The 27,592-nt window shown below is 32.0% G+C and overlaps 4 protein-coding genes across 5 annotated transcripts; 2 read left to right on the top strand and 2 right to left on the bottom strand.

Moving 5' to 3' along the window:
• Positions 1–169: 169 nt before the first annotated feature.
• Xrcc2 (X-ray repair cross complementing 2) lies at positions 170–1,315 on the top strand. The gene has a single exon (XM_068772336.1). It carries the CDS (start codon positions 272–274, stop codon positions 1,070–1,072), a length of 801 nt encoding a protein of 266 aa, XP_068628437.1. The 5' UTR covers positions 170–271; the 3' UTR covers positions 1,073–1,315.
• Positions 1,057–3,084, bottom strand: por (Protein-serine O-palmitoleoyltransferase por). Of its 2 annotated transcripts, none has more exons than XM_068772331.1 (2): positions 2,897–3,084; positions 1,057–2,826 (listed from the first exon to the last, which is right to left on the bottom strand). In XM_068772331.1, the coding sequence occupies exon 2, from the start codon at positions 2,774–2,776 to the stop codon at positions 1,454–1,456; it is 1,323 nt and encodes a 440-aa protein (XP_068628432.1). In that variant the 5' UTR covers positions 2,777–2,826; positions 2,897–3,084; the 3' UTR covers positions 1,057–1,453. The 2 variants fall into 2 exon arrangements, with proteins under 2 accessions (XP_068628432.1, XP_068628433.1); XM_068772332.1 differs by having other exon boundaries at positions 2,932–3,084.
• Positions 3,085–3,520: 436 nt separating this feature from the next.
• On the top strand, positions 3,521–24,794 carry brm (ATP-dependent helicase brm). The gene is made up of 28 exons (XM_068772330.1): positions 3,521–4,224; positions 8,339–8,874; positions 9,134–9,392; positions 10,004–10,090; positions 10,840–10,940; positions 11,022–11,160; positions 11,717–11,906; positions 12,624–12,762; positions 13,506–13,680; positions 13,882–13,989; positions 14,469–14,589; positions 14,662–14,800; positions 14,946–15,027; positions 15,213–15,370; positions 16,292–16,469; positions 16,870–17,112; positions 17,476–17,642; positions 18,351–18,539; positions 18,712–18,870; positions 19,555–19,726; positions 20,549–20,658; positions 20,818–20,938; positions 21,512–21,697; positions 22,421–22,617; positions 23,262–23,387; positions 23,521–23,647; positions 24,073–24,253; positions 24,344–24,794. The coding sequence occupies exons 1-28, from the start codon at positions 3,781–3,783 to the stop codon at positions 24,481–24,483; spliced, it is 4,974 nt and encodes a 1,657-aa protein (XP_068628431.1). The 5' UTR covers positions 3,521–3,780; the 3' UTR covers positions 24,484–24,794.
• On the bottom strand, positions 24,778–26,719 carry LOC137929404 (gastrula zinc finger protein XlCGF57.1-like). Its single transcript, XM_068772333.1, has 3 exons — positions 26,310–26,719; positions 25,507–26,140; positions 24,778–25,107 (listed from the first exon to the last, which is right to left on the bottom strand). Exons 1-3 carry the CDS (start codon positions 26,686–26,688, stop codon positions 24,834–24,836), a joined length of 1,287 nt encoding a protein of 428 aa, XP_068628434.1. The 5' UTR covers positions 26,689–26,719; the 3' UTR covers positions 24,778–24,833.
• Positions 26,720–27,592: the final 873 nt, after the last annotated feature.

The raw sequence follows: 27,592 nt of genomic DNA, 5'->3' as shown, positions 1-27,592 counted from the left end.
ATTTTGAGTACTTTTTGTTTAATAAACTTTCTAATTTTTTGCGTAATAATTCTTTTGTACCAAGAAAATGACAGAGTATTTTATTTTTTGCTAACATCGTGGCAGAATGAACTTTATTCTGTTGCCTGTTCAGAATAAATAAGAAAAATCTAAATTTTTGAATTGTAATTTAGTGCTTGTAACAAAAAGAGGTAACGCGTAAATAAAAACTGACAATTATTAATGGATACGTAATAATAACACCCTTGCACTTGAATGATTAATATCAAAAATGTCTGCAAATTTCAAAGTCGAATCTGGTATACAATTACTCAGTCGACTTGTGAAAAAACCTGGTATTGAAAATTTTTACCCTACGTTGTTTGGAAACGGCCCAAAATTTAACGATATTATTGAACTCTTTGGTGAAGAAAGCACTTCAAATCTTCTATATGATATTGTATCCACGTTTTTGCTTCCTGTGGAACTAGGTGGAGTTGAAGCCGGAGTTATGATTTTCAATACCGACAGCAATTTAGATGTCAATGTCCTGATGGAAACCTTCAGAAAGAAACTTTATACTCATATAAAAACAAAATCGTTGCTTTTAAAATGTGATGAGCAGGATGTTGATCTTGTATTTCAAACCTCACTTAAGAAATTATTTTATATTGAAATCTTTGACATCACAGAATTTAATATCACCATACAACACCTAGAAAACGTATTGCTAAAAAATTCTAATATATCATTGATTATTTTTGACAGTTTAACAGCTTTTTATTGGTCTGAACAAAATTTTAAAATATGCAAAATGGATTTGTACATAAAATCACTACTCAATGTAATTCAAAAAGTTACAAAAGATTATAAAACTACCATTTTGTTTACCAGACCAGAATATTTTTGTTCGACTAAAGAAGCAACAGAAAAATGTGGGCCTTGCTGGGATTTTCATACTTTTGACCAAATTAATTATAAAATCTATGTAGCACACGAAGCAGGTGCCAAATTTAGTGTTATTGTAAAAACACAAGATAATGAAATAATAAAACATTTTGAAATTAGGGATGGGTTTATTACATGGATTTAAACTTTGCAGGAAAATTGAAATTCTAATATTTTATGGCAGTGTCACTAAAACTAACAGTTTAAGTTATTATATCCTTAAGGCTACACTCATTAATTATGTTAATTTGTATCAGTTCTATCATGCATAATTAATGTGAATATTGTGTATTAAAGTTTAAAAATGGAAAAGAAATTAAGTAAAGCGCCATATAAAATATTATTAAAATCACATTTACATTTGTATTCTAATTTTATATTTCATCACAATCACTTGATTTTGCTTAAATGTGAATAAATTGTAATGGCATTCATTTTCTTGTGTCTACAATAAATACAAGTTGTAAATAATACTGAGAGAGATCATTACTTCTTTAAACTTGAAAGCTTCAATTCAACTGTAACATCACATCATTAAATAAATTATATACATAAATGCTACAAAACCGTGGCTAAAATAATTAAGATTTTCCCATTTACTGATAGTATGGTAAAATGAATATCCTGATTCTTGGACAGAAAATGATGCTTCAAACATTACTCCTAAGTAAGCAAGGTGCATTATAGTTATAAGTGAAAAGATAGTGTTTACAAATACTGCCAATAAACTATTTTTTTTAAACCTATGTTCACATTGTTTTACACAGGGATTGGCTAAACAACACACTTCCAGCGCTGAGGCAACTTTATATCTAAAATTGTACTCTACATAAGAAAATGATCCTATACTGAGAAGCACAGCTGACAACTGAAAATTAAATCCATGCAAAAGGGATGAAATTGCATATGTTATTAATATAGATAAAAATTGACCATAGGGTTGGCATGTTTTAAATATATAGTTTTTTAACCATTGATGCATAGGTATATTCCAGAAAATAACTACTTGTACTAATGACCTGGGTAGCTCAATGAAAAAGGGCTTTGTCACTTGTATATCCAAATGACAATCGTTTGTTAAACCAAATCCAGCAGTCAACATAGAGACAACAGACATACTTGAGACAAAATAGTGTGACATGCGGAATGCTTGCGCATCACGGTATGCTGTTAACCATTTGGAAGTGTCATCATCTATATACCAGGGAATAATACAATTTGATAAAGTTAAGAAGAACATTGATAAGAAAAGATTTATGATTATCAGCTTAATCCACCTACGAGATAAAAACTTAACATTAAGGTAAGAGGTGTATGCATGAAAAGGTATCCATGGACCCAAAATACTGTTTGCTGGACAAAGTAAATAACCTCCAAATTCTACTGGGTTCAACATTTGTTTAAAAAGATCTCTATCTAATTCAATAGCTACAGATATAATTTTCATTGCTGCAACCATCTGTATGCCTCTTATTTGTTGCCACATTTTTGGGTTTATTACATATACCTCACAAAGCAATAAGAATGTAATTACGAAAAATGTAATAATAAAACCTCTCCATCTTTTAGTTATAAATGATATGAAAATAATGGACAAATATGCACCAATAGTAAGACCCAGAGTCCAAATAACAGCTGGTCCGACATTATAATATAAAAGAAAACAACCAATCACTAAAGATAAACTATGGCGAACATTATGTGGTAAAGATATGTATTGAATAACAAAACGCAAAGTGAGATTGGCTAAAATTAAATCCCTAGCAAATCGCAGTCCTTCAAATAATGTCGGTTCGCCACATAATAATATGTACGTCCAAGTGTTTTCTACATAATCTTCTTCGTCCATATTATCAGGCTACCACTTAAATGCCAGCAATTTCCGTAATATTCGATAATCTAAAACATACAACCTATGTTACACAAACATCGTTTTTGAAAATATTTCTTAATAAATTGTTTTACCTACACAAATTCAAAGATGTTTCTAAGTATTTAGCTCACATTTCATTTTTGTGTTATGTTTTCCTTATTTATTTTATTAAACTTTTCTAAAAAAGATCATTTAAGATCCCTACATTATCACAACAGGAATGACTTGGTGTCTGTTAAAACTTTATATTCAAGATTTACTTTAAATGCTTAAAATTTAAACTTCTATACATTATAAATACAAGAAGACACCTGAATAATGCTATAACATAGATAACATAAATGTGATTTTTATTTGTTTGTTATGTATTAGTCTTAAGCACATAAATTAATACACTGAAGAAGTAAAACAAATAAATTTATCCCATTATTGCTCTAAACGATTTATCTACATCACACTTATTCAAAACTATTTAAATTTTTTTTACAAAAAGCGTCTCAAAAAAGAAGCACTTTTGGATATCTCTATTTGAAATAAATAATAATGCTTCCATTTGTTATACAATAACATATTATATTTATGTGATGTTTATTGTATAAAGTAATTTCAAATAATTGAAATAAATGTAAATATACTCATATATTATCTACTGTTTTACAGTAAAGCTATGTTCTGTACCAGTATTTTATTAAATAGTCTGTGTCTTTAGTCAATGTTAGGATGTTTTCTTGTTGGCTGCTTTAAAATAAAATATTGCAATCAATACCTTGCAAATAATATTAAATAAATATAATCTTTGTAGTATTCTGTAGGTAATTTAGTGGGTAAAAGCGCTATGTAAGATATTTTTTATGCATAATACGTTTAACAAACAGTTATCATGGCTTGTTCGTTTTAGAGTGTTAAAAATGTCTCAGAAACACATGTAATTGTATAAGTTTTTAATAAAAGTTATTTTAAGAAACATTGTGACTGAAAAGATGGCTAGCCCATCACCACAAAGTAGTCCGATGCCGCCACCGCAGGCACCAAGTCCGATGGGCCCGCCGACTCAAAGTCCGGCTCCACCGCAATCGCCGCACAGCCCTTACAGTCAGCAACATGTTAATGGACCACCACCGACACACCCTCCGGCGGCAGGACAACCGCAATTATCAAACCACATGCCATCTAATGCACCTCCTCACACGATTGCGTCAAATGCTAATGGACCGCCAAGTGTCCCACAGCAACATCCAGGCATGTCTCCAGCTGGACATCAACTTCCGCCCCATATGGTTGGGCCACACATACCCGGGCCACCAAGTCATCCTGGTTCACATCCACCCGGACCCAATGGACACTCTAGTATTCCAGCCTCTTCTCAGCATCCGAATATGCCAGGACAAGGGCCAGGATATATGCAACATCAAATTGGTCATCAAGTAAGTTCACTGATCATCTTTCTTTACACAATTTTGAGATAGTTTAAGAATGTAGAAAAATAAGACTAGTTATTTTTTCTTCATAACCTTGTCAAAGAGGCGCTTATTAAAAGTGATAGACAAGTTTTCATTTTAAGTTATAACAGAGTATAAGTACTATTGTGACAAATATCTCGAACTTAGGTTTTTTTTTAATACTGCTATTAAATAAGGGGCCATAAATTTCTCTTGCCATTGTCAATGTTTCCATTAAAAAAGTATTTAATTGCTGAGTGAGTGTATTTATATTTTTTAATCTAGGGAGGACATCATTTTCATGTTTCAAGTAAACAGTGTATACAACAGGAATATTTAGCATATTCTTAACCCAGTCTGCAACATTTCCTGAAGAATTATCTGTAATAATATGTTTTTGATTTAGTTTATTTAACTCTACACTAATAAAATAAATTCTACATTACTGTTTAGTATTTTTTGCTGTTGAATTTTTGTTTTTAATATTTTATGTTGCCTATTTGTATACTTTTCATACTTGTAGCATTTTTATTCAGATTTATTGGCTACTTATGAATAAAATTAGTTAACTGTATTAGTGAAGCAATTACCCATATTATTATTTATTTATGTAATATTCAATAACATCTCTTAATGAAATGTATACTTTATTAGTAATGATTTTTATAAAACAATGTTCACGAGTTTGATGCATATCACAATAGTATACTACTTAACATACATGTCAATGTCCTTGCTTTCCTTATTGTACACTTTAAGTGATGATATCCTTCTATTTATCAACCATTAGTGAGTGATGACAATACTATTACCTTACAAAATCTGTTGAAAAACTTTTGATACATATTGTGAATTTATTGCTTACATATGTATTTTGCGGTTCTTCCAACATAGTAGGTTACATTGTACTTTTCTTTTACTTTATAACTTGCTAGCTTGATTAGTTCCATCTGTATAAAAGAAGAAGTTATTGTGTTCTTGTAAAGGTTTATTTGTAATAAGTGTAAAAGTTTGAAAGGAATGAAAGAATATTGCATTTGTCATCAAAAAGCTTTTAATTATTCATTTACACTTTTCAATTTCTAATCACCTGTATAAATTGATCTTTCTATTGGTATATGATTGGTCTATAAATTCTGGCAGTACAAAGTCTGCGGGGATTTATAGTAAACATCAATTAACTTCAATAGGAACTAATCTGCATTCTGAAAAAACTTTTTCTTACTACATCATGATTAGGTTATTTAATATTTCTATTATATATTTCTTATCATCATCACCACCTTTTGTTTTAATCATTTATATATACAAAATCAGTTATTTAACTATTTGCAGGTATAACCTTTAGTTTGTTTAACCTTTGTTGGTACAGTTGAGTTTCCTGTTTGAAACATCTAATAATATATGTTTTCAAGATTGAAACCAAAATTAGAACAATCCTGCTTGGTTGCGAAAATCATTCTGCTTAGACCAGATATGTATTGGTCATTTGTTAATGTTTTAAGCAATAACTTGTATTAGGAATGGGAGTCAGAGCAAATCCCTATCCACACATTGAAGGAATTTTCAAAAATATTTATTAAACTCAGAGTAGTAAGCTATATATGTATGTATATATATATATATATATATATATATATATATATATATATATGTTTGGGTCAGGCATTATCTGTTTAAAGAAACAAACCTAATTGGTTTCATATATAAGTTTTAGCTTCAATATTGAGCCAAGGAAAAATGAAAAGCATTTTTTTAATTACTCAATTGCTGGTGGTACAAAATTATTCTATTGTAATTTTTTAAGCATGAGTAGGTATCTACCACCTGTACAATTTTCAATAAACAACAACTGTTTCTGTAATCCAAAAAAGTTATTTTGCAACATAATAAACCTTGGCCATTAACAATCGTGCCTAAGAAGAGCCCTAGGTAAAATTTGCACCAACTGCCTCTCTCATTATACTCTCTTGATGTTCCATTGTACAATTGCTACTTATTTATTAAAGTGCCATGACTTTCAAATGCTCGAATTATGTCTAGTAGCTCAGCAAAATTCCTAGTGGTTAATAATAAAAATGACTCTGACAAAAAAGACAAATATACATGTGGTCTCAGCTCCACATTGTTAATAATTTTTATCTATGTAAAGGTTTTTCAGTTTTCTTTTCTTTAACATTTTTACTTTCTAAACTTACCATAATTTCATGATTAATTGAAATGACTTCATTTCCATATGGAATTGTTATTAATCTATTAAATCCTTTTAAATTAATGAATGCCATCAAGCTTAGTGCCAGATTGTTTAATGCATAAGAAAGTGCTTGAGATTCTTCTTCAGACAATGGCCATTGTCCAATAAAGACAGCATTACATTCTTGATCTACTGCTGAAATATTGAAATGATATATTGTATATATTATCTTTGTTTTACATTAGTTTTTTTTTTTAAATAACTTTAAAGGGTACAATATGCAGACAAATTGAAATATAAATTCATTTTACTCTGATTCTATAGCGTTTTTACTTTGAAATTCTTAAAATATCATTACAATTATCAGTTAAGAGTTTCTTCTTGTGCTTCCCCCAAAGATAGCCACAAAGAACGTCTTGCGCTACCTGCATCCAGCAACTGCCCATGACCTTAACTATGTCGTCGGTCTACCTTGTGGGACACATCATGTCTACCGTCTTTATATAAAGCATTATGATGGTATTATTAAATGTGTATTAATTATATAAAAATATTATAATTTTCTTTTTAATTTCGAGTATAGTATCTAACATTTTTTTTCACAATAAGTAAACAATTCTAGGAGCAAGCACTAACTATGTATGAACAGCAAAAAACAAACGAACAGGAAAAATACAACATAATATTTTTACAATTATGCCAACTTTAAAGTATTGACTGCATGTCATCAAGATAAATTATTCTACTGGTCCTACTGTTGATGCTTGTTAGAAAACGATCTCACACTAAATGATGTTTTATCATATATCAAGGAGTTAGGGCGAGTGTTTATTTTGTATATAAAAATTTCTTACCATTATAAGATGCTTTTGAAAAATGCCAATTTCTATCTAAATTAACACCTTTTGCTGTATTGTTCCCTCTACACTTTATTGGCGGAATAAACTGTTTTCTATTTTTTGCCCAAAATTTTTTCTAAAATTATGAAGATGTGTAAGTTCTGAGTTAGTTTTTTTAAACATATATTTGTTACAATAACTGACTTCATTCCTACTGTATGCATATCCATCCGGGTTCATAAATGGAAGAAAATAAAAGTCATAGTAATTAGTTAGTATCCTTAAATCTCTTTGTTCTAATATCCCTTTTATTAAGTTTAGAATGATTGCTGGCGTTAACCAGTCTCTTCCAATTTCCCCGCCCATTATGAAAACTGCAACCTTTTTTTTCCCAGTGGAAAGTTTCAAAATAAACAAATCTCTGTTTTCAAATGTTTTTGCTATTACAATTTTCTTAAGTCTTTGGTGCTCTGTTACATGTTTACTAACCCATGCAGTGACTTCACTCCATTTATAAAATTCTATATCTTCCTTAGGTAAAAATGGAGGTTCTTGTATATTGGTATCTAATCTGGTCATATAAAGACAGCATTATTTTCAATTCAAATATCTAATTTGATAATAACTTACCAAAGTATACCTACAAAATTTCACTGGAAAATTGAATACTGTTCTTATTTAATTTATTTTCAAAGGCCTTTGTGTGGGAGTTAGGGACTATTATATCCATAGGAATAACTGCTTCATTTGTTACTTCATTCATAAAATAAATGTGTTTATTTTGAATATATATTTTGTATAGTATTGATCTTTCAATTGAATTAAAAGCACTCACTTTATATATCGAATAATTAGCAATTACTAATGTAAATTGTGTTACAAATAAAAGGTACATGAATTTTTCCATTTTATATTTTTGTTATGATTTGCTACTAAATTAAGTAATCATTGTGGCCATGATTTTGTCATTTAGAATATGTTACCTATTTGGACTAAGAATACAATGTACAATTTGTAATTATTTTATTATTTTTTAAAGACTAAATAATTTTAAATTACTTCTCAGGGGCCCATCAACATGGGTGGTGGACCACCTCCCCCTGGTAATGGTCTTCAAGGTCCGCCAGGTGTGCCGTTGCCACTTGGCGGTCCGTCTCCCCATGGTGTACACCCTTCAGGGCTTCCTCCATTGCCGCCACATCACGTGATGTTGCAATCAGGCGGCCCGCACCCTGGCGGATACGCCCATTCATCATCGCCGGGCTCAAATGCGCCACCAAACGCACCGACAGCATCACAACCTTCAGCAGGAGCTCCGACACAACATCCGCCTTCCGCACAGACCCCTCCTCACGGTCAAGCGCCGCCTTCGTCAAGCTCGTCAGCGAACGGTGCACCGTCATCGTCCTCACCAATGCAAGGCTCGCTACCAGCTCCAGGCCCTGATAACCTGCACGCTCTGCAGAAAGCTATTGACTCAATGGAGGAAAAGGGTTTACAAGAAGATCCACGATATTCGCAACTTTTAGCTATCCGAGCAAGGTCAAATTCACAGGACCCTAGCAAAGGACTCTTTTCAAACACACAACTTAGTCAACTAAAGTAAGTAAAAAATTGTTATTATTAAAGAATTATAACATAAAATTAAATAAATGGGAACCAAGTCATCATCATTTCATCTGATACACTCCCACTGCAAGACATAGGCCTCGTTGCGTATTATGATTCCAAAAATTAAAACACACAACATTTAACGCTGTTTAATTTTACCATTAATATTGTTGGCGTGAAAAAATATATTACATGAACTAGTTGTTGTGGTTAAAAGTACCATAATAAATTAATAGAATATTTTCTACAGGGCACAGATTGCAGCATACCGCAACCTGGCACGTAACCAGCCTATCACGCAGCAGATTGCGTTGATGGCAGCGGGCAAGCGCGCGGGTGAGACGCCTCCGGAGTGCCCGACTCCTCCGGCCCAGCCACCATCTCCATATGCGCAGGCTCAGCCCCAACCCAGCAAGGCAGGCGGAGGAGGTGGAGCCCCTCCCACGCCGTTACCCATGACTGGGCAGATGGCACCTCCTACGCAACCCACACCGCCGCTAGTTAACCCGGTACTGCGCCATATAATATCGAAGTGAATTTCCACACGTGGAATTTAACTCAGTTCAAGATAGTTCCTTCGAGAGAGAGCGCCCTATGTCCAATCGAGATTTTAAAACTACATTGTTACGGGCCAAGCTATGTGAGCCACTGCAAGCTTTCTACAGAACCAACTTTGCAATTTAATACAGTTGTCAAATCTTTGTAAGATGTTATAGGCATACTAAAGTAGAGGTTTTATATTACTAACTTATATAAAATACTAGCTGATCCCGCAAACGTTGTTTTGCAAAAAAAAAAAATTAATTAACAAATAAAAAATGAGGGTTTATCGTAGAGAAGTAAAAATTTAGGGTTGTATGTATTTTTGTTTGCTGTATCGTAAAGAAATAAAAACAAAAAAAAATCGTCAAAAAATAAAAAAAAATTTTTAAGGGTGAACAACCCTTATCACTTAGGGGTATGGAAAATAGATAGTAGCCGATTCTCAGACCTACTGAATACGCATATAAAATTTGGTAAAAATCGGTCGAGCCGTTTCAGAGGAGTTCAAGTTCGAACACCGTGACACGAGAATTTTATATATTAGATTTATCGTTTTTACTATATTTTTTTTTAATAGCCGGTAGGCGGAGCTCCTCCAGTTCGAGGGGCAGCGCCGTTGCGTCCACAAGGTCCGCCACCACCCGGTCAACCGACACAACCTCAGGTGGGTACGCTTTGTTAGGAACTACAGATTGCGAGAAAGTGTTAAATATTTTTGTAATGAAAAATTATCATGATTTTGTTTTTTTTTTAATTTATGTCACTTATGTCGTTATTGCTGATACGGGTTGTATGCACTTTATTAATTAAAATAACTTTGTTTAAGTGTGTTTTGACTACTAATTTTGCAACTTATATTGTTTTATCTTTAATATCAATACTAGGCCTAAGCCCGTATCTTAGGTATAAGACAGTTCGTATATAGATACGTATTATTATATATATATATATTCGTATATAGTCTATTATATGGCACCCAATAATTAAAAAAAAAAGTATTTTCCTTTTATTGTAGTTTTTTTTTTCATCTAACGAGATCTTTGTATAAAAATATTGCTATATGCCCTAAGCTTTATTGTAACGTAACTTTTAAGTTGCCACCAATTTGTTAAAAATGAATGACAGAATTATGTAAATGAAAATATTATTCTATAGTTCCATTTTCGAATTTTGTAATATTATTTTCTGAGTGACCAGTTCTAAAAACTTCCACTGTTGTTTAATTGTGTTAAAGAGTAGTCCATATGCATCAGAACTTGTAATAATGTACTTTTTGATTTTAGCTGTTGGTTTGAGCACTATTTTATGAATTCTTTGAAAAATGCTTTGTTTGCTTAAAAAATATTTTTTCAATAAATTTTGTTGAATACACAAATCTGTCTGTCTACGAATTGTTAATAATTATATTTTTAGCCCGGCGTCCCTACACCTGGAGCCAAGCAGAACAGAATTACGAGCATCCCAAAACCAGTGGGCATTGATCCTATACAAATTTTAAATGAGAGGGAAAATAGGTGAGTTTTTACATTTTTAACTTATTACACGTTGTTCCTTTATTACTCTTAAAGGAATTTATTTAAACAACTTCATTGCAGGATTGCAGCACGTATCGCACATCGAATTGAGATACTGTCGAACTTGCCAGCCAACATGTCCGAAGACTTGCGCTTGCAAGCTCAAATAGAATTGCGTGCCCTCCGCGTTCTCAATTTCCAGAAGCAATTACGAGCAGAGGTTATTATTACAAAATTTTAAAAATATGCTTTGTACAATTATTGTCATACCAAGTACTCTTTGTTTTTAGTACAACATTAACATTTAACGTAATATTTATAATTAAATACATCGTGTCCCATAAATCAATGTCAAGCCGAAGTCTGTTGATATGGCAGATTTACAGTGGCTGAAACCAAAAAAATATGGATTTATCTGCCACGTGATTTTAAAGTTATGACTAATAATTTATTATCACTTTTATGTTATGGTAAGTAGCCCATTTGTAAACCGCAGACAGGAATTAATACTGCAATGGAATTAATAATAAATAAGTAGTTTTGGAAGAGAAAGCCACGTGTTGTCAAACCATGTGAATTATAAGAAGAAAGAAATAGATTTTTCAAATTAATTTTCTGGGAAAAGATTTCCTTTCATCAGCATTAACGTTGTTTTCCTAGCCAAACTATTTATTTTATCAATTGTCTACATAACTATACAAGCCAGTGAAACGTTATATGGTTGTTAATATATATATATAAGTTAAGTTTATTTTAACCAACAACTTGAATTTCAGATTCTTAGCCAAGTACGTCGCGATACTACACTAGAGACAGCGGTGAACATAAAAGCTTACAAGCGAACTAAGCGGCAAGGCTTGCGTGAAGCACGTGCCACAGAGAAATTGGAAAAACAACAGAAATTGGAAGCTGAAAGAAAACGCAGACAGAAACACCAAGAATTTCTCCAAACTGTTTTACAACATGGTAACATATTAATGTTTTTAAATATTAATTTAACGACGGTTTATAGAGCAAAACCTATTAAAAAATGTACGAATTATTATTCATGAGAGAATTTATAAATAATGTTAATGTTAAAATACCCCCGATGTTCATTTATAATTGTTAACTATGTAGTAGTCGAAATAGTTCTAAAAAAGGAGCAAAAAAAAAACTACTGGTGCCGATTCAAAGAATTATGTTATAAATATAATTTATTAATTATGTATATAATTATATAATATATAATTATATTATTAATTTAAACAAGAAAGAGAGAGATTTTTAATAAAATAGATAGTCATATAAAATATGGTATAATGGTATTTGTTTTTTAAAACGGGGTTGATAGAATAGATAAAAATTTCCTCGTATTTTTTGCTCGCTCTTGCTTCTCTAGATCATGTTGCCAACAGTACTTAACGGAATCAGTAAATTTACGACTCAATGACTATTTTTGTCTATAATTTTTTTTTAGTTTTACGCTGTAATTCTAAGTTAATAAAAATCAAACAGATAAAATTATATTTATCATTTAGCTTCTTCTTTGCGTTCGCCTTGGCTACAGCCCTTATACAAAGATACAATGTTTACCAGTTGACCATACCGGCCCGTTATTAGCCCATGGTGATGACAAACCTGCATATAAATGAAGATATAAAATTTGTAAATAATCTACATAGATATTAAATAATTTTATAGCTAAGGATTTCAAGGAATATCATCGAAACAACATCGCCAAGTTATCACGTATGAACAAAGCGGTAATGAACTACCATGCCAATGCTGAGCGCGAGCAGAAGAAAGAACAGGAGAGGATTGAGAAAGAGCGTATGAGACGGTAAACTGGCTTATCTTAGTTTGTTTAACACATATTTTGCTGTAAAAAATGTGTAGAAACTCTTATTAGAAACCTGCTGTTTGTATATCGTTTACCTATCCTACCAGACCACTTGTACAAATCATATGAAGAATGTGAGAAGAACCCAATTTGACGAACTCTGTCTGATAAGGCATACTTCAACTTAAAGCTTCAAGGGTTCCAAACGCACCCTTATCTAAGAAGAGCCCACAATAAATAGACTTAATTATATTAACAATAATTTTTCCCCTTTATTTTTCCATCTCTTTTTGTTCAATGTATTGATTTTAGTCGCTTTTCTATTTCCATTCAATAACATCATGAAGATAAAAAAAAACACAAATTTAATATTGCTAACCAATCTATATTTATAACGACATAAAAGCTAAGTACTAATTTGTACCAGGTATTAATAATTAGATAAAACATGCACTGGGCAACCTATTTCAAGTTTAACCTTTCATTAATTTTCTTATTATAATTATTCATGTCAAAAAAAAGGTATTTGATTAATTCTTAATATCTTTTTTTCTTTGTATATGTTTAATTTGAGATAAGTTAAGAATATTTAATTAATTTACTTTTTTACATATTATTAGTAAATATATTTTTTTAAATAATTAAATGTTATTCATATAATCAACCTAGTAACGGCTAATGTGGTCTTAATTTTATTGTCGCAATTAGAATTAATAGTTGTAACGGCTTTTTTACATTGACAGTTTGATGGCGGAAGATGAAGAGGGTTATCGTAAACTGATTGATCAAAAGAAAGACAAACGTCTGGCATTCCTGCTGTCGCAGACCGATGAGTACATTGCCAGCCTCACTGAGATGGTCAAACAGCATAAGCAAGAGCAACGTAAGAAACAGCAAGAGGAAGAGAGAAGGAAGAGGGTAATTTAAAATAAAAACTGATTTGGCTTAAATTGTGATACACTTAAATTATTTTTAATATTTTCTCATAGATAGATGAAACATATAGTTATATAAATAATGTAACATAACTTTTAACCTTTTAAAAATTGATAAAAAATGAATTAGTTTTGTTAATATCGTGTTAAATTACGTTTCTTAATGTTACTATTGATTTTTCAGAAATCACGTAAGAAGAAGCTACTAGAAGGCGGTGAAATTGATGCTCTAGATGATAGTTCGCAAACATCGGATTCACGCGTCAGCGTCGTGGACCCCAAAACCGGCGAGGTATTTACATTTATACATAAATCGCTATTCCTTTTAGTTGCTTCCTAATGACTGATTTTTGTGGCCAAATATACTAGTCGGCGCTACAATTTTTCTACAGGCTGTTCTATTTTGCGAAAGCATTATGAAGTCGTGCGCGGTGGTGTTGCACTGGTTTGAAACTGCGTTAGTCCAGCAAGTAGCTAACCATCCCCTAGCCCTTTTACCCTCTATGTTGCCGACTCAAGCAGACTGAGGATAGCCGGGCTCTTATACTGCTCTCATTGAATAATGAAAATGCAGTCAAACTATTTGAGGATGACAGATATTTTAATTACTATTGGGATGAGCAATAACCTTTAAGCCAATTTTGTATGCCCTTATTTCCTAATAGGCATTCTTTGCTTATTTAAAACTGTTAAATAGTAAACTTGATTAACGAACTTTGTCCGATAAGTTCTTTAAAACTTTATATTTAGTGCAAGTAAATGTTCATGCAGATACTCAAAGGCGAAGAAGCTCCTTTACTGTCGCAGCTGAAGGACTGGATGGAGGCACACCCTGGGTGGGAAGTTATGTCTGATTCCGAAGATTCTGGAGATGACAGTCAAGATGACGATGGTAAGATTGTATACATTTTCTTAGTTGAGAATCTTATACTGAATAATATTACTTTTTATTTTTATTATATAGAAAAGAGAGAAAGAAAAGAGAAACATAAAGATGAAAGGAGTGATAAGGAGAAGACAGATGAGGAAAAGGCTCGAGATATGATCAAAAAGGCAAAGGTGGAAGACGATGAGTATAAAACTGAAGAACAAACTTATTACAGGTGAATATACTTTAGGAATACTGTAACAGCCAATGAGTGAAATTTATTCTTATATATGTTTCACTGAATTCTTAACCAATGTTCGCTTTAATGTTTGTTTTTGAATTTCTGTTGTAAAAGTTTATTTTTTGAATCACTCCCCCAGCATTGCTCACACAGTCCATGAGTCTGTCACAGAACAAGCCAGTATTTTGGTGAACGGAAAATTGAAGGAATATCAAATTAAGGTATGCACTATTCTATTTGATTAAACTCGAAAAATATATATTTTTTTATGAATACACACCTTTTGGTTACTAATATAAATAGTAATAAAATATTAAGAATAAAACATTATTGTTCCTGATAATTATTATTAGGTGATTATATCTTAATTTATCATTATCTCCATTAATTTCATTTTATTCAACAGGGCTTAGAATGGCTTGTGTCTTTATTCAATAATAATTTAAATGGAATTTTGGCGGATGAAATGGGTCTCGGCAAGACCATCCAAACAATAGCATTGGTCACCTATCTAATGGAGAAGAAAAAAGTGAATGGGCCATTCCTTATTATTGTCCCACTCAGGTAATACTCAAATATATTTTTAAAATACCTTCCCTATTTGCATGGAAAATGTTACACGGCAGAAATATGATCTATTGGACCAAAAATGTTGGCGAGCGTGTGTACTGCATAAACGGATTAAATAAATAAAAATTATGGTGGTAGTTTAGTCATAGTTTTATAAAACTGGGTAAAATAATTCGTAAGAATAGACTGAGGGAACAAACGTACAAGCAAAACTGCATTGCGACACCAACTGTCATTATAAACATTTTAAAAAATAAGTGAAATATAAAGAGGCTTTCAATGTGCCAGTCGTCAGTCACCAACATTCCGGGCCCCTAGTGAAATATTAAAACTGATCGGCGCAAAATGCCTCCTTTAGGAGTCACGTTGGCCCCGCGGACCTGTCCATCAGGTCATCAAATATGGTTATCCTACTGAGAAGCCAAATCCCCCTTGGTAAGGAATTGTCCGTGATCAGAACTACGTCACCTTCGCTTACATTAATATCACTCCTCCTCCTCGTGGAATTCACGATGGCAGGTACTTAGTAAGCCACCTTTTCCAAAAGTGATCTGTCAGCCTGAGAACGTGCCTCCAATCGCATCTACGTAGCAGGTCCTGATCCGAAAGCTTTGCTATCCTAATGCTTTTGGTATAGTAACAATTTGGAAGGAATGACTAATAATTTCTATTTGTATGGAGACAACGGACCGGCGAGCGCAGTGTAGAAAGTTCACCCGACAGGACGACTTTGATAAGGTGATCAGAAGACGTTGCGGCGTGCAGACCACTTCCGACCGGTCTTCTTGGAAATCTGTAGAGGAAGCCTATGTCTTACAGCTGAAATGATGATGAATGTTCTCATGTTTACTTACAGAAAAGAAATGCGATAATGCGATTTTTTTTAAACAATTAAGATTGTTTTTATTTCAACAGTACACTGTCTAATTGGGTGTTGGAGTTTGAGAAATGGGCGCCAACAGTGACGGTGGTATCGTACAAGGGCTCGCCGCAGTCGCGTCGGCTCGTGCAAACACAGATGCGCTCCACCAAGTTTAACGTTCTGCTCACTACATATGAGTACGTTATTAAAGACAAGGGAGTTCTTGCCAAGGTAAACATTTTGTTTCAGTCAAGTACTTTTAATTTTTATGGTTAACCAACATATATATGGATTGTTCAGGTCTTGTTTTATTATTATTATTTAGAGATATGTTTAATATTGCTTTCTGTGATAATTAGTAACCTGCACAGGTCACTGATTTATTTTATGTATTTTAAATTAAACTTATATTATGTATTGCCATTGTCATGGTGCCTATTTGATAAATACATATTCAAGACAGAAATTTTACAGCCTGTTCACATACCAAAAATATAGTTATGTTAATCAAAACTAAATATGTTATAAATTATTTTATGTTAAATAAATAAATTTTGTGTATAATTGACCATTATTAATACCAGAACATTAAAAAATCACTATATCACATAAGGTCAATTCTTTCGTTCAGGTGCAATGGAAATATATGATAATTGACGAAGGTCACCGCATGAAGAATCATCACTGCAAGTTGACTCAGGTGTTGAATACACACTACATCGCACCACATAGACTGCTGCTGACTGGAACGCCATTACAGAATAAGTTACCAGAGCTCTGGGCCTTGCTGAACTTCCTTCTGCCCTCTATATTTAAAAGTTGTTCTACTTTTGAGCAATGGTTCAATGCTCCATTTGCTACAACTGGTGAAAAGGTATGTTAAATTATTATACAAAACATGGAGTTTGACAACTTTGAATTGTGCTAAAAGAACATATTAGATCTGATATTCACCTAAGTTGTGTATAATGAAGGAAGCTTCAGTGAGTTAATATAAATTAACAAAATGGTCTTTTTTTTTAAGACTACTGCTCTTGTGTTCAATTTTTTTAATACTATAGATCTTTCTATAATTAGCCAACACTTCAACTTTACTTGCATCTGAATATGTATTTTGTACTTCATTCTATTTTTTGAAAATATGAATTTTGAAAATCACTTAAATATGTAGTGATTAATTCTTAATGTAATTTTTCTTTGACATAAATTTATTTCTTTATTTACGTTTGTTCCTTAGGTTGAGTTAAACGAAGAAGAAACTATTTTGATCATTCGTCGTTTACATAAAGTTCTGCGTCCATTTTTACTGAGACGTCTAAAGAAAGAGGTGGAGAGCCAGCTGCCTGACAAAGTGGAGTACATTATCAAGTGTGAAATGAGTGGACTACAACGCGTATTGTACAAGTGTGTGCTCAACATTTTTTATTCTTGTTATATTTTTTTTGCTTTGTGTATACATATTTATAATAAAGTTCCTCCAAATACAATCTCAGACCCTAGAGAGAATATTAATAAATAGTCTTATAATTACATTCAAGAGTTTATAGTTGATCCAAACATGTTGAACTTGGGTTGTTACTCACATACATGGTCAATATGATATATGTGTACATCAAACATAATTAAATTTCTTTTTAAAAAGAACAACTGTTTAGTTTCTGGCCGGCCGGCTTTTCAACAAATCAACATCTGAGGCGGTAGTAGCTTATAACATGAAATAAAAATAAGGGACAATTCAAAAGTCTAAATGCCTACATGAATAAAGATATTTTAAATTTAAGAAATTGTGCAACAGATAATGCACCAAGAAATTTCTTTGTACATGTTTATTAATTTCATTTCTTAATCTGTCCAAGGATGAATAAAGTTTAATAAATTGTACTATATTATGTGTATAATGTATATTCTTACTGAATATATTAAAACTATTAGTGCTCAAAATAATTACACTTTAAAAAAGAAAATTTCAATTACATTCAAGGGAAACTTCTCCATTAGTAATTTTTAAATTTAGTTTTTTTCTGCACGTCAAAGTATCAGTCAGCAAAAGTTTCAATAAAAAAAACTTTCCAAATTGTTTTTTTTTTTTTAATTGTTATATTATGTATATAGACACATGCAATCCAAGGGCGTTTTGCTGACGGATGGTTCTGAAAAAGGCAACAAGGGCAAAGGCGGAGCTAAGGCTCTGATGAACACCATCGTCCAGTTGCGTAAGCTGTGCAACCATCCCTTCATGTTTCCACATATTGAAGAGAAGTTCTGTGATCACATAGGCACAGGCGGTTCTGTTCTTACGGGGTAAAGTATTCAATATCAATTACTTATAATGTAATAGTATCTTAATAGTTAGACTCTTATAAATATTTATTAATTATTATAATTCATACAGTGTGAACTCTTTAAATTGAAAAAATATCCGTAAGTAACGGTAAAATTGGTAAAACCTAAACAAGTTACTGTTTATTTTCAGACCAGACCTATATAGAGTGTCAGGTAAATTTGAACTATTGGACCGCATCCTCCCGAAGCTCAAAAAAACTGGACATAGAGTGCTGGTGTTTTGCCAAATGACCCAATGTATGACCATCATCGAAGACTATCTCTCCTGGAGAGGTTTCCAGTACTTGAGGTAAAATATATTTATTATTATCAAACTATAATGACCAAAGATCGTAAATCGGAAAGGTATTTGTGGAGACAGCTTGTTGAATTTGCTTTTAATTACAAAACCACAATTCAAAGATCTCGAAGTCATGGAATTTTTTATACAAAAATATATTTGTTAGTTTTCTATTAATATATGATAAACTTTATGTTAAAAATTACTTTTTCTACATTCCACAACATGTCAACTTTTGAAATACAGTTGAAAATGCATCTGAATATGATATTCAGTCGTTTGATAAGTTAAACTTTTTAATGTACACACGCCTCGAAAGGAAATCTAAATTGAACATGTTTTGATACACTGTAAAATACAGATGATTTCCCTTGATCTACGATATATAATCTCATATGTTATTAAATCAGTCGGTATGAAGAAACATAACCACAAACCACCAAGTATAAATATTGTACATCTGAGCTAATTCCACTGAATTTTTTTGTTCGAATTTTACTATAAAACCATTTTTGTATTGAATATGATGCAGTTTTATAAAGTAATGTACAAATCACACATTTTTTATGATACTATGTGCTCCACTTCCTAGTATATTTGTCAATTTGAATACTTGTAGTTAGGAATAAGCTACTAACAAAAATAAATTTCATTGATTTTCATTTATCGATCTATACACTTGTATGTTATCAGATTGGACGGTATGACGAAGGCAGAGGACCGTGGTGAGCTGCTAAAGAAATTCAACGATGCAAACTCTGAATATTTCATCTTCTTGCTGTCGACGCGCGCCGGCGGTCTCGGTCTCAATTTGCAGAGTGCTGACACTGTCATTATATTTGACTCTGATTGGAATCCCCATCAGGTAATTAAATAATAAATTTACACATTTTACACTAATTCATGATGATGTACCTTTCCTAGTATATCTCTCATATTAATTATAGAGTTTGGGATTCTTCCTAGGGCCGGTAGGTTTTAAGGTATTAACAACAAGACGTCCAAAGTAGAAGTGTGTTTACACACTCGTATTTATATTGACTTAAATAAACAATTTTATTCCTGTGAAATTCCCAATTTTCGACGTAATGTTGCCCCTATAAGGGGAATTCTAATGAATGTAGTTTATTTTTATTTCTATCCTGTCATGCTATTTGATGGAGCAAGTTGATTTACAGTAAAAGTTCCTTATGCGTGGATTAAAAAATTAAACCTAATTCCTATAAACAAGTTTAAAAAATTCTTTATTCGCCGATCTAAGAACACACATAATAATGAAAGAATTCCAATTGGTATCTAACCCAGTATCCTTTGTGAATTATTAATGTTTTTATAAATTTATTTTTATCTTTTATTTTGTCACTTAGGTACATATCCCCTATAATCCAATATAGATTACCATTCCGTATTCACGGCATTTTTTATATCCCGCGTAGAAAGTGCTAATAGTGTAATGTTCTTTCAACTGCACTTATATAAACAATAGAAAAATACAAACAATTATAGCGAGTGTCCAACCTTTATAAAAAGTGCTTAATATTCTTTTTAATAAAATATTTTTTCGTTTTATCAATTTATTTTTGGTTTGATTTCGAAATTTTTCCGACGGGCGATTCGTTATCATGTATTTTAAATAAATATGTTTTCAACGTACAGAGAAAACGATAATGACGTATATGTGTTGTAGGATCTACAAGCGCAAGACCGTGCACATCGTATCGGCCAGCGGAACGAAGTGCGCGTTCTACGTCTGATGACCGTCAACTCTGTTGAAGAAAGAATTCTTGCTGCAGCTAGGTAAGCAGTTTCTTTAATAATAAGGGCCTCTACCTGAAAATTACTTGAATAAAAATAATTACGACTACAGATTTCACTAAAGATGTTAAATTAATAATAATTAATAATTAATCATAACAATTAATTTTAAAAATTCTAATAATTTAACCTTTCATTTAGATACAAATTAAACATGGACGAAAAGGTCATCCAAGCAGGTATGTTCGACCAGAAATCAACTGGATCGGAGCGCCAACAATTTCTTCAGAGCATATTGCATCAAGATGGCGATGATGAGGAGGTTAGTTGAGAGATTGTTGCACAAGTACATGTAACAGTTTTAATAATTGCTGACCAATGTTATAATGTAAAGATGTGTGATCTTTAAGTTTATTCCTTGAAGCTAAACCGTCGCCGAAGCATAAAGAAGAAAATTACAAATTGCTCTTGGTCCAACGCACCCTGCGTATAAAAAATATTTTTTGATAGTGAAGATTTAATTTATATTACTATGCGAAATAAATAAAAATCCTGATTTTGATGAAGTATCATTTAACAGTTACAACATTTATATCTAATTAATTGCAATAGTAATATTTTTCTTTTTCATTGTCCAGTGCATTTTATCTGTAAAGAACAATAAAGAGGAAACTTATTTAGATATTGGTGCGATTTGATATTACTTTACTTTCATGACCTCTTCAAATCTGAAGCCAGACAAACTTCGGGTGTGTTTTATATGTGTAGTATTTACACATGTCTAATATTGTCGTTCAAAAAATACAATGATAAATAACAGTAATCTTTATGAGAAATAATTCTACTTAAGCAACAAAACAAAATTGTGAGTGTTGACTTACAAATTTGTTTATAGGAGGAAAACGAAGTACCAGACGACGATCTGATCAACGAAATGATTGCGCGCTCAGAGGAAGAACTGGAGATTTTCAAGCAGGCGGACATAGAGCGTAAGAAGACTGAGACTCAATCGCGTCTCATCGACGAATCCGAGCTGCCCGACTGGCTCGTCAAGGACGATGACGAAGTTGTATGTAATAAGGTAAGTACCAGTTGCCATAGATGTGTATGTATTCTAGCTCTATTATATTTTATTACAAGTAACCCTCCTCTAGTCTACTCTATTGACAATTTTACCTTTGAAATGAAGTTAGTACTATCTCGAGAGACGTACAGAATTACTGTGGAGTCTCTTCATGTACATTAAAAATTATTAATCTAGCGCGACCAGTTATAAGGTTCATTTTAAACTTCATGTTTTAAATATAAGACATGTATAGCACAGGTTGGCAATCGCTGTTCTAAGACACCTCTAGAGAATTAATAAACATAGTTAATGTTATTAACAGAGGTCGAATGCATTCACCTCAAGGGTTTATATATTATAGAAAGCACTTTAGGGAGATTTGCTATAGTTCTGTATTTTATTATTATTCAATGAAAAAATTTCTTGAAAATGTTTATCCGGGGCCCCTCATGGCCCTCTCATGGTTGTTTTTTAATTATAGACTGGTGTATGGACCCCATTCTATTTAAGGTGGTCCTATTATATTGTACTTGCTTTTTTAAAACGGAGCAGAATAATGGCAAATTATTCTGCTCCATTGTTGTACACGCTCAATAGTGAGCAATAATATCATAATACGTTTCTTAGAAATCTACCGTATATTTTCCATCCACCGTAAAATACAAAATTAGTGTATCGTTTAGCTTTCTTACACAAACAAAAAAAATGCTTATAGAGCAGCGATATGTTTGTTTTCAGGGACAAGGCTGGAACTATCTAGACGAGGATGAAACGCTGGGCCGCGGTTCCCGACAGCGTAAAGAAGTGGACTACACCGACTCATTAACAGAGAAGGAGTGGCTTAAAGCAATTGATGAGGAATTTGAAGATGAAGAGGAAGAAGACGACGATGACGAAGTGCTGGACAAGAAACGCAAGAAAGGACGAAAACGTCGGTACGTAGATTTTTGCTATGTTACAATTGATGCAAAATTACTACTACAAATTATAATATACCATTATTTTTAAAATTAGATTCACTTACCTAGATATTACATATAAATATAATATCTAATAGATTCAGGCGTTACCTTGCGGAAGTCCATCCTAACTAAGAAAGGGACTAATATATAGCTACTTCTGCTATGCAGCAGTAGTCTTGCAATGAAGTGCATCGCCCGCCAGCCCGCTGATAAATGCGCGTGCGGTAAACAATGCGAAACATAACTACCTCCGTTAATTCACTCTACACGTGTTTCACCCCTCCACGGGGCATTCTCAGGAGATGTTACACCGACCAGTGCCAAACACCGAGTCATAATGCTACACAAAGACAAAAAGAAATTTTAACTCTTATATTGGAATAAAGGTTTTTGGTTCTTAACATGCCAAATATCTTGAATGTAATTGTTGACTCATTCCTTAAGGCATATAAAACTGATTTTTCGAAAACCAAGGATATGGGAAAAACATCAACTGATTAATTGTAATGTACTCTGCATTTGTACAAAGGTGTAAACAATGGGTTTTTATTAAATTGATTGTGATATATCCTTTGAAGACCTAGTTGAAATTACCAGCAGTCATATTTGTATTGCAGACGCCAAGACGATTCTGATGAAGAGGAAATTCCAAGTTCCACAAAGAAAAAGAGCAAAACAGAAATCAATCAAATGAAGAAACGTCTGAAGAATATCATGAAAAAAGTGATTGATTATACTGATGAGTACGTAATTATACCTTTTTACTGTTTAGTTCCAAAACTCTTAATTATTTACAAATTATCTTTATTTATTAATACTAAAAAGCTGTTCATTTTCTAGAACATGTTCTTAAATTCTGATATTTTTTTTGAATAGCGCTGGAAGAGTTCTCTCCGAGCCTTTTATGAAACTTCCATCGAGGCGCGAATTGCCGGATTATTACGAGGTTATCAAAAAACCTTTAGATATTAAAAAGATCATGAACCGAATTGAAGATGGCAAGGCAAGTATAAAGTTTTTAAGTCTGTACTTTTATTATGATTATATTTATAATTTATATTTATTAAATATTATTTAACAAATGATGGTGTTGCAAGATTCGGTTAATATTATTTTTTATTATATTGTATTAGAAAAATTATATGGTCATTACTTAATGAGTCTTACAGTTTGGTGAAATATTTTTTTAAGTGTTCTAGGGAAGTACCATCAATGCTATAGGATTTTTGGCATTCTTTTAAGATTCAAACAAATTTTAAATGCAACAATAGAGAACCATTAATAAATATTGAATTACTAGTGAGATAAATATTTAAATATGAACTCCATTTTCTCCTTATGATTATATTTAATAATTAACATATAAATAAGAATGGGATTGCAGCTGAAAATTATTATAAATTGTTTGTATTTTTTTCCAATTTACAGTACATGGACATAACTGACATGGAGCGCGACTTTTTCACGCTGTGCGCGAACGCTCAGACTTATAACGAGGAGGCGTCGTTGATATACGAGGACTCTGTACGTTTGCGCAACGTATTCATCGAAATCCGACGCCGCTATGAAAGTGGACAGAACTCCGACGATTCAGATGACAACGAAAAAGGTAAGTTGAATAGCTGGTAAGTTAAGCAAAGAGAAATGTACAACAATTTCAAGAGTTTGTGTTAATGTGCAATGTTTTAATTTTTTACAGATGATGATGACTCAGATGGGGAATCAAATCGTTCAGTTAAGATGAAAATAAAGTTGAAAAGCAAGAACAAGAATACGCCCACACGAAAACGCAAGCAGAGGAAATATATTTCGGATGATGAGGATTATGAAGAAGACTAAAACTTTTATCAATCACATGGATTATCTTTTTCAATCCTATAAAATTTGTTTAAGCATTATTACTAAAATTATTAATATTAAATGTTAGTTATTCTTTTAATCCAAGGACATTGTCATTTATGTATGCTTTATATTTTTATTTACTTAACTGTAATATTGATATTAAGCTAATAGGCTTTGGAATCATTGTCTTAGAGAGTAGGTAAGTATAACTTCAATTATCATTTTTTCACCTGGTGTGACTTGAATCTTTTAATATCTATTGCATTAGTTATAGTTTAGGGTCATTAACAAGAAAGTAATTGAATTCTTAACACTTAATAAAAAACATTAGAAATTTGTTAATTGTTTTATTGAACTGTACCTATATCTTTTGTTTCAGTTACTGAAACTTGTTTTATCCTTTTTGTCTCTTTCTGTTTCAAATCTGACCACTTGAACACTATTCCATGCACATTTTGCATGTGTTTGTTCATACTAGGGCTCTGAGTGAAGCGTTGACCACATGTGGGGCATGTGAATGGTTTGTCATGAGTGTGCACTCGCCTATGTCTTTGCAGATCACCTTTTGTGTAAAATGAATATGGGCATATTTCACATTTATAAGATTTTTCACCAGCATGTCTGAAAAAAATTAAATTAACATCATGTAACATAGAAATTTGCATTTAATTTAAATTTTATCCATGTCATCCAAATTTTAACTTAGTATAAACCTTAGATTTCTTAATACCAAAATTAATCAACATAGTTAAACAGGGTTCAGAATTCAAAATAAAGGAATATTAACTAACCATTGGTCACTAGCAACTTTTAATGTTTATAATTTACATATTTATGTTATACAGAATAAACCAGCCTGTGTTGATAGCTGATTCATTCATCTTTGTGACAAGATATCATCACAAAGAATTCAAATAGTTCATTTTAGTAGATCAGATAAATGGAAACTTTATACATCCATAACATAATCTCCCAAAAGAACATTTATGTAAAATAAGGAAGCAACAATTACACATTTACCTTTTAAGATGTATAACCAAACTTTTCTTTGCTCGTGTTTTGTATCCACACAAGTGGCATTCTAGATTCTTGTTCATAATATGTTTTTTTCTGTGGTTTAGTAATTCAGAACATGTAACAAAAGTGCTGCCACAATCTTCACAGCTGTAGTTAAATACATTATAATGTCTTTGTATGTGTGCTTGATATGACTGCTTTGATTTGAGCAACTTTTTGCAGATGTTACAAGCAAATTGTCCACTTTCATGAACATATAAATGCCTTTTTAAACTAAATGCATGTTTAAATTGTTTTCCACATATAGAGCAAGTGTAAAAAGTGTTAGTGCTATGAGTTTTTCTATGTGCTGCCAAACTGGAGGATTGTGTAAAAGACTTTCCACAGTCACATTGGTATGGACGTTCTCCATTATGTCTTCTCATATGATTAATCAAAGTCTGGCTATGTGGTGTAGCATATGAACATTTCGCACAATTATACCTACGATCAACTCCAAATCCTGTTACTTTACCTACATACTTTCTTTTTTGATGCATAGAAATGATATGTCTCAGTACAGATGCTTTACTTTTTAATGTTTTATTGCAATGAGGACATTTTATTTCCGCATTTATTGTTTCAGCTTTGTTGGAATCTAAAACATTTACATGATTAATTATAATATTATGTAATACGATTATTAATAATAATAAGTGAATTGAAATCAATAAGAATTATAATTTACATTATGTCACATACTATTCATCGGGCCTCTATTTGTGTAACTATATTAATCGTTATTATAATTTCAATTGATGTTTTACCTAAATCAATATAACAATTTTTGCTAGTAGATAGTGTTCCAGAATCAATATAATCCTCGATTCCATAATCTTTAACCATTGTATCTTCTGATTTCGTATTAATTTCAGTCATACTCTTGCTGTATATTTTTAATTTTTCTTCAAAAGTTATACATTTTTCGCGGAGCTTCCAAGCAATGTTTACTTCTTCTATGCATTGTTTACAAATTAACGATGGCAATTGTTTTTTGTATTCAAGTTTTATTTGAAAACATTGAAATATTTTGTTTAATGTGCTTCGAGATTGTTCATCGTTAGAAAATAGATTTATTGTACGTTCTCCTCTTTCTAAACATATTCGACACATATGTAAATTACATAAATCGTCTTGATAGGACATTACCGTAAAAAACACTTTTGTACAATATTTGAAACTAATATTTATGTTTGAAAGTGTAACAAAAAATTGAACACAATAAATACAGCTAGTATGTGTTCTCTATGGATGTCTCATAGATAGTAGAACGTTTATCAAATAAGAATAATACATAAATTCAATTACATTCTTAGAGAAAATTAGGTTCGATAATACGTAATAACTATACTAAATTGATAAGCGGACATAATTTCAATAGTATGATTTATAACGTGATTGCAATATGCTATGTTTATGTGTGCAATATGCTGTGTCATATTTTTAATTAAGATAGCACTCCTTCAATCGCGCTGTTTTAAAAAGTGAGTGAAAAGACAGATCATTGTGTGGTACGTACCCACAATTATAAAATAAAGGTCAACCTAGTTGCCCTGTGCGCGTGCACCTATTCGCCTGCCAAAGTTTTCTCACTTGCCAGAGTCGATTGAAACAAAAGAAATAATCAAGCGGCACAAAACCCTGCGAGAGATCTCCTTGTGTTACATTTTTATCGATATTTAATTCGATCGAGTATATTTAGTATACATTCGGGTTGTTAAAAAAAATTATCGAAAGATAAACATTATATACCTACCTCCGCAACCAGACCGCCCAGACACTGAAAAGTTTCAAAGTCATAAATCTCGCGGATATTTGTGTAAAGATGCTTACAATAACCAAGATCCTTTCACTTAGAACCAAAAGATAAGACCTAAGTTCTGTAATCAAGTGTTAATAAAATTAAAATAATGATGCAGTGTTTGTATTTAAAAACTATGACGATTTGTTTTTCTCTCAATAGTTTTATTAAGTATTATCAACCACATGTAATTAATACTTCTATATAGAGGCAGGCTCTATTTAAGCGATTGCACAGCAAAACTAAAAC

The sequence above is a fragment of the Battus philenor genome, unplaced genomic scaffold (genome assembly GCF_028537555.1).
Source record: "Battus philenor isolate CCGP_79_NKW_IND1 unplaced genomic scaffold, ilBatPhil1.0.hap1 SCAF_5, whole genome shotgun sequence".
NCBI lineage: Eukaryota > Metazoa > Arthropoda > Insecta > Lepidoptera > Papilionidae > Battus > Battus philenor.
This window is presented reverse-complemented; position numbering and strand designations above follow the sequence as displayed.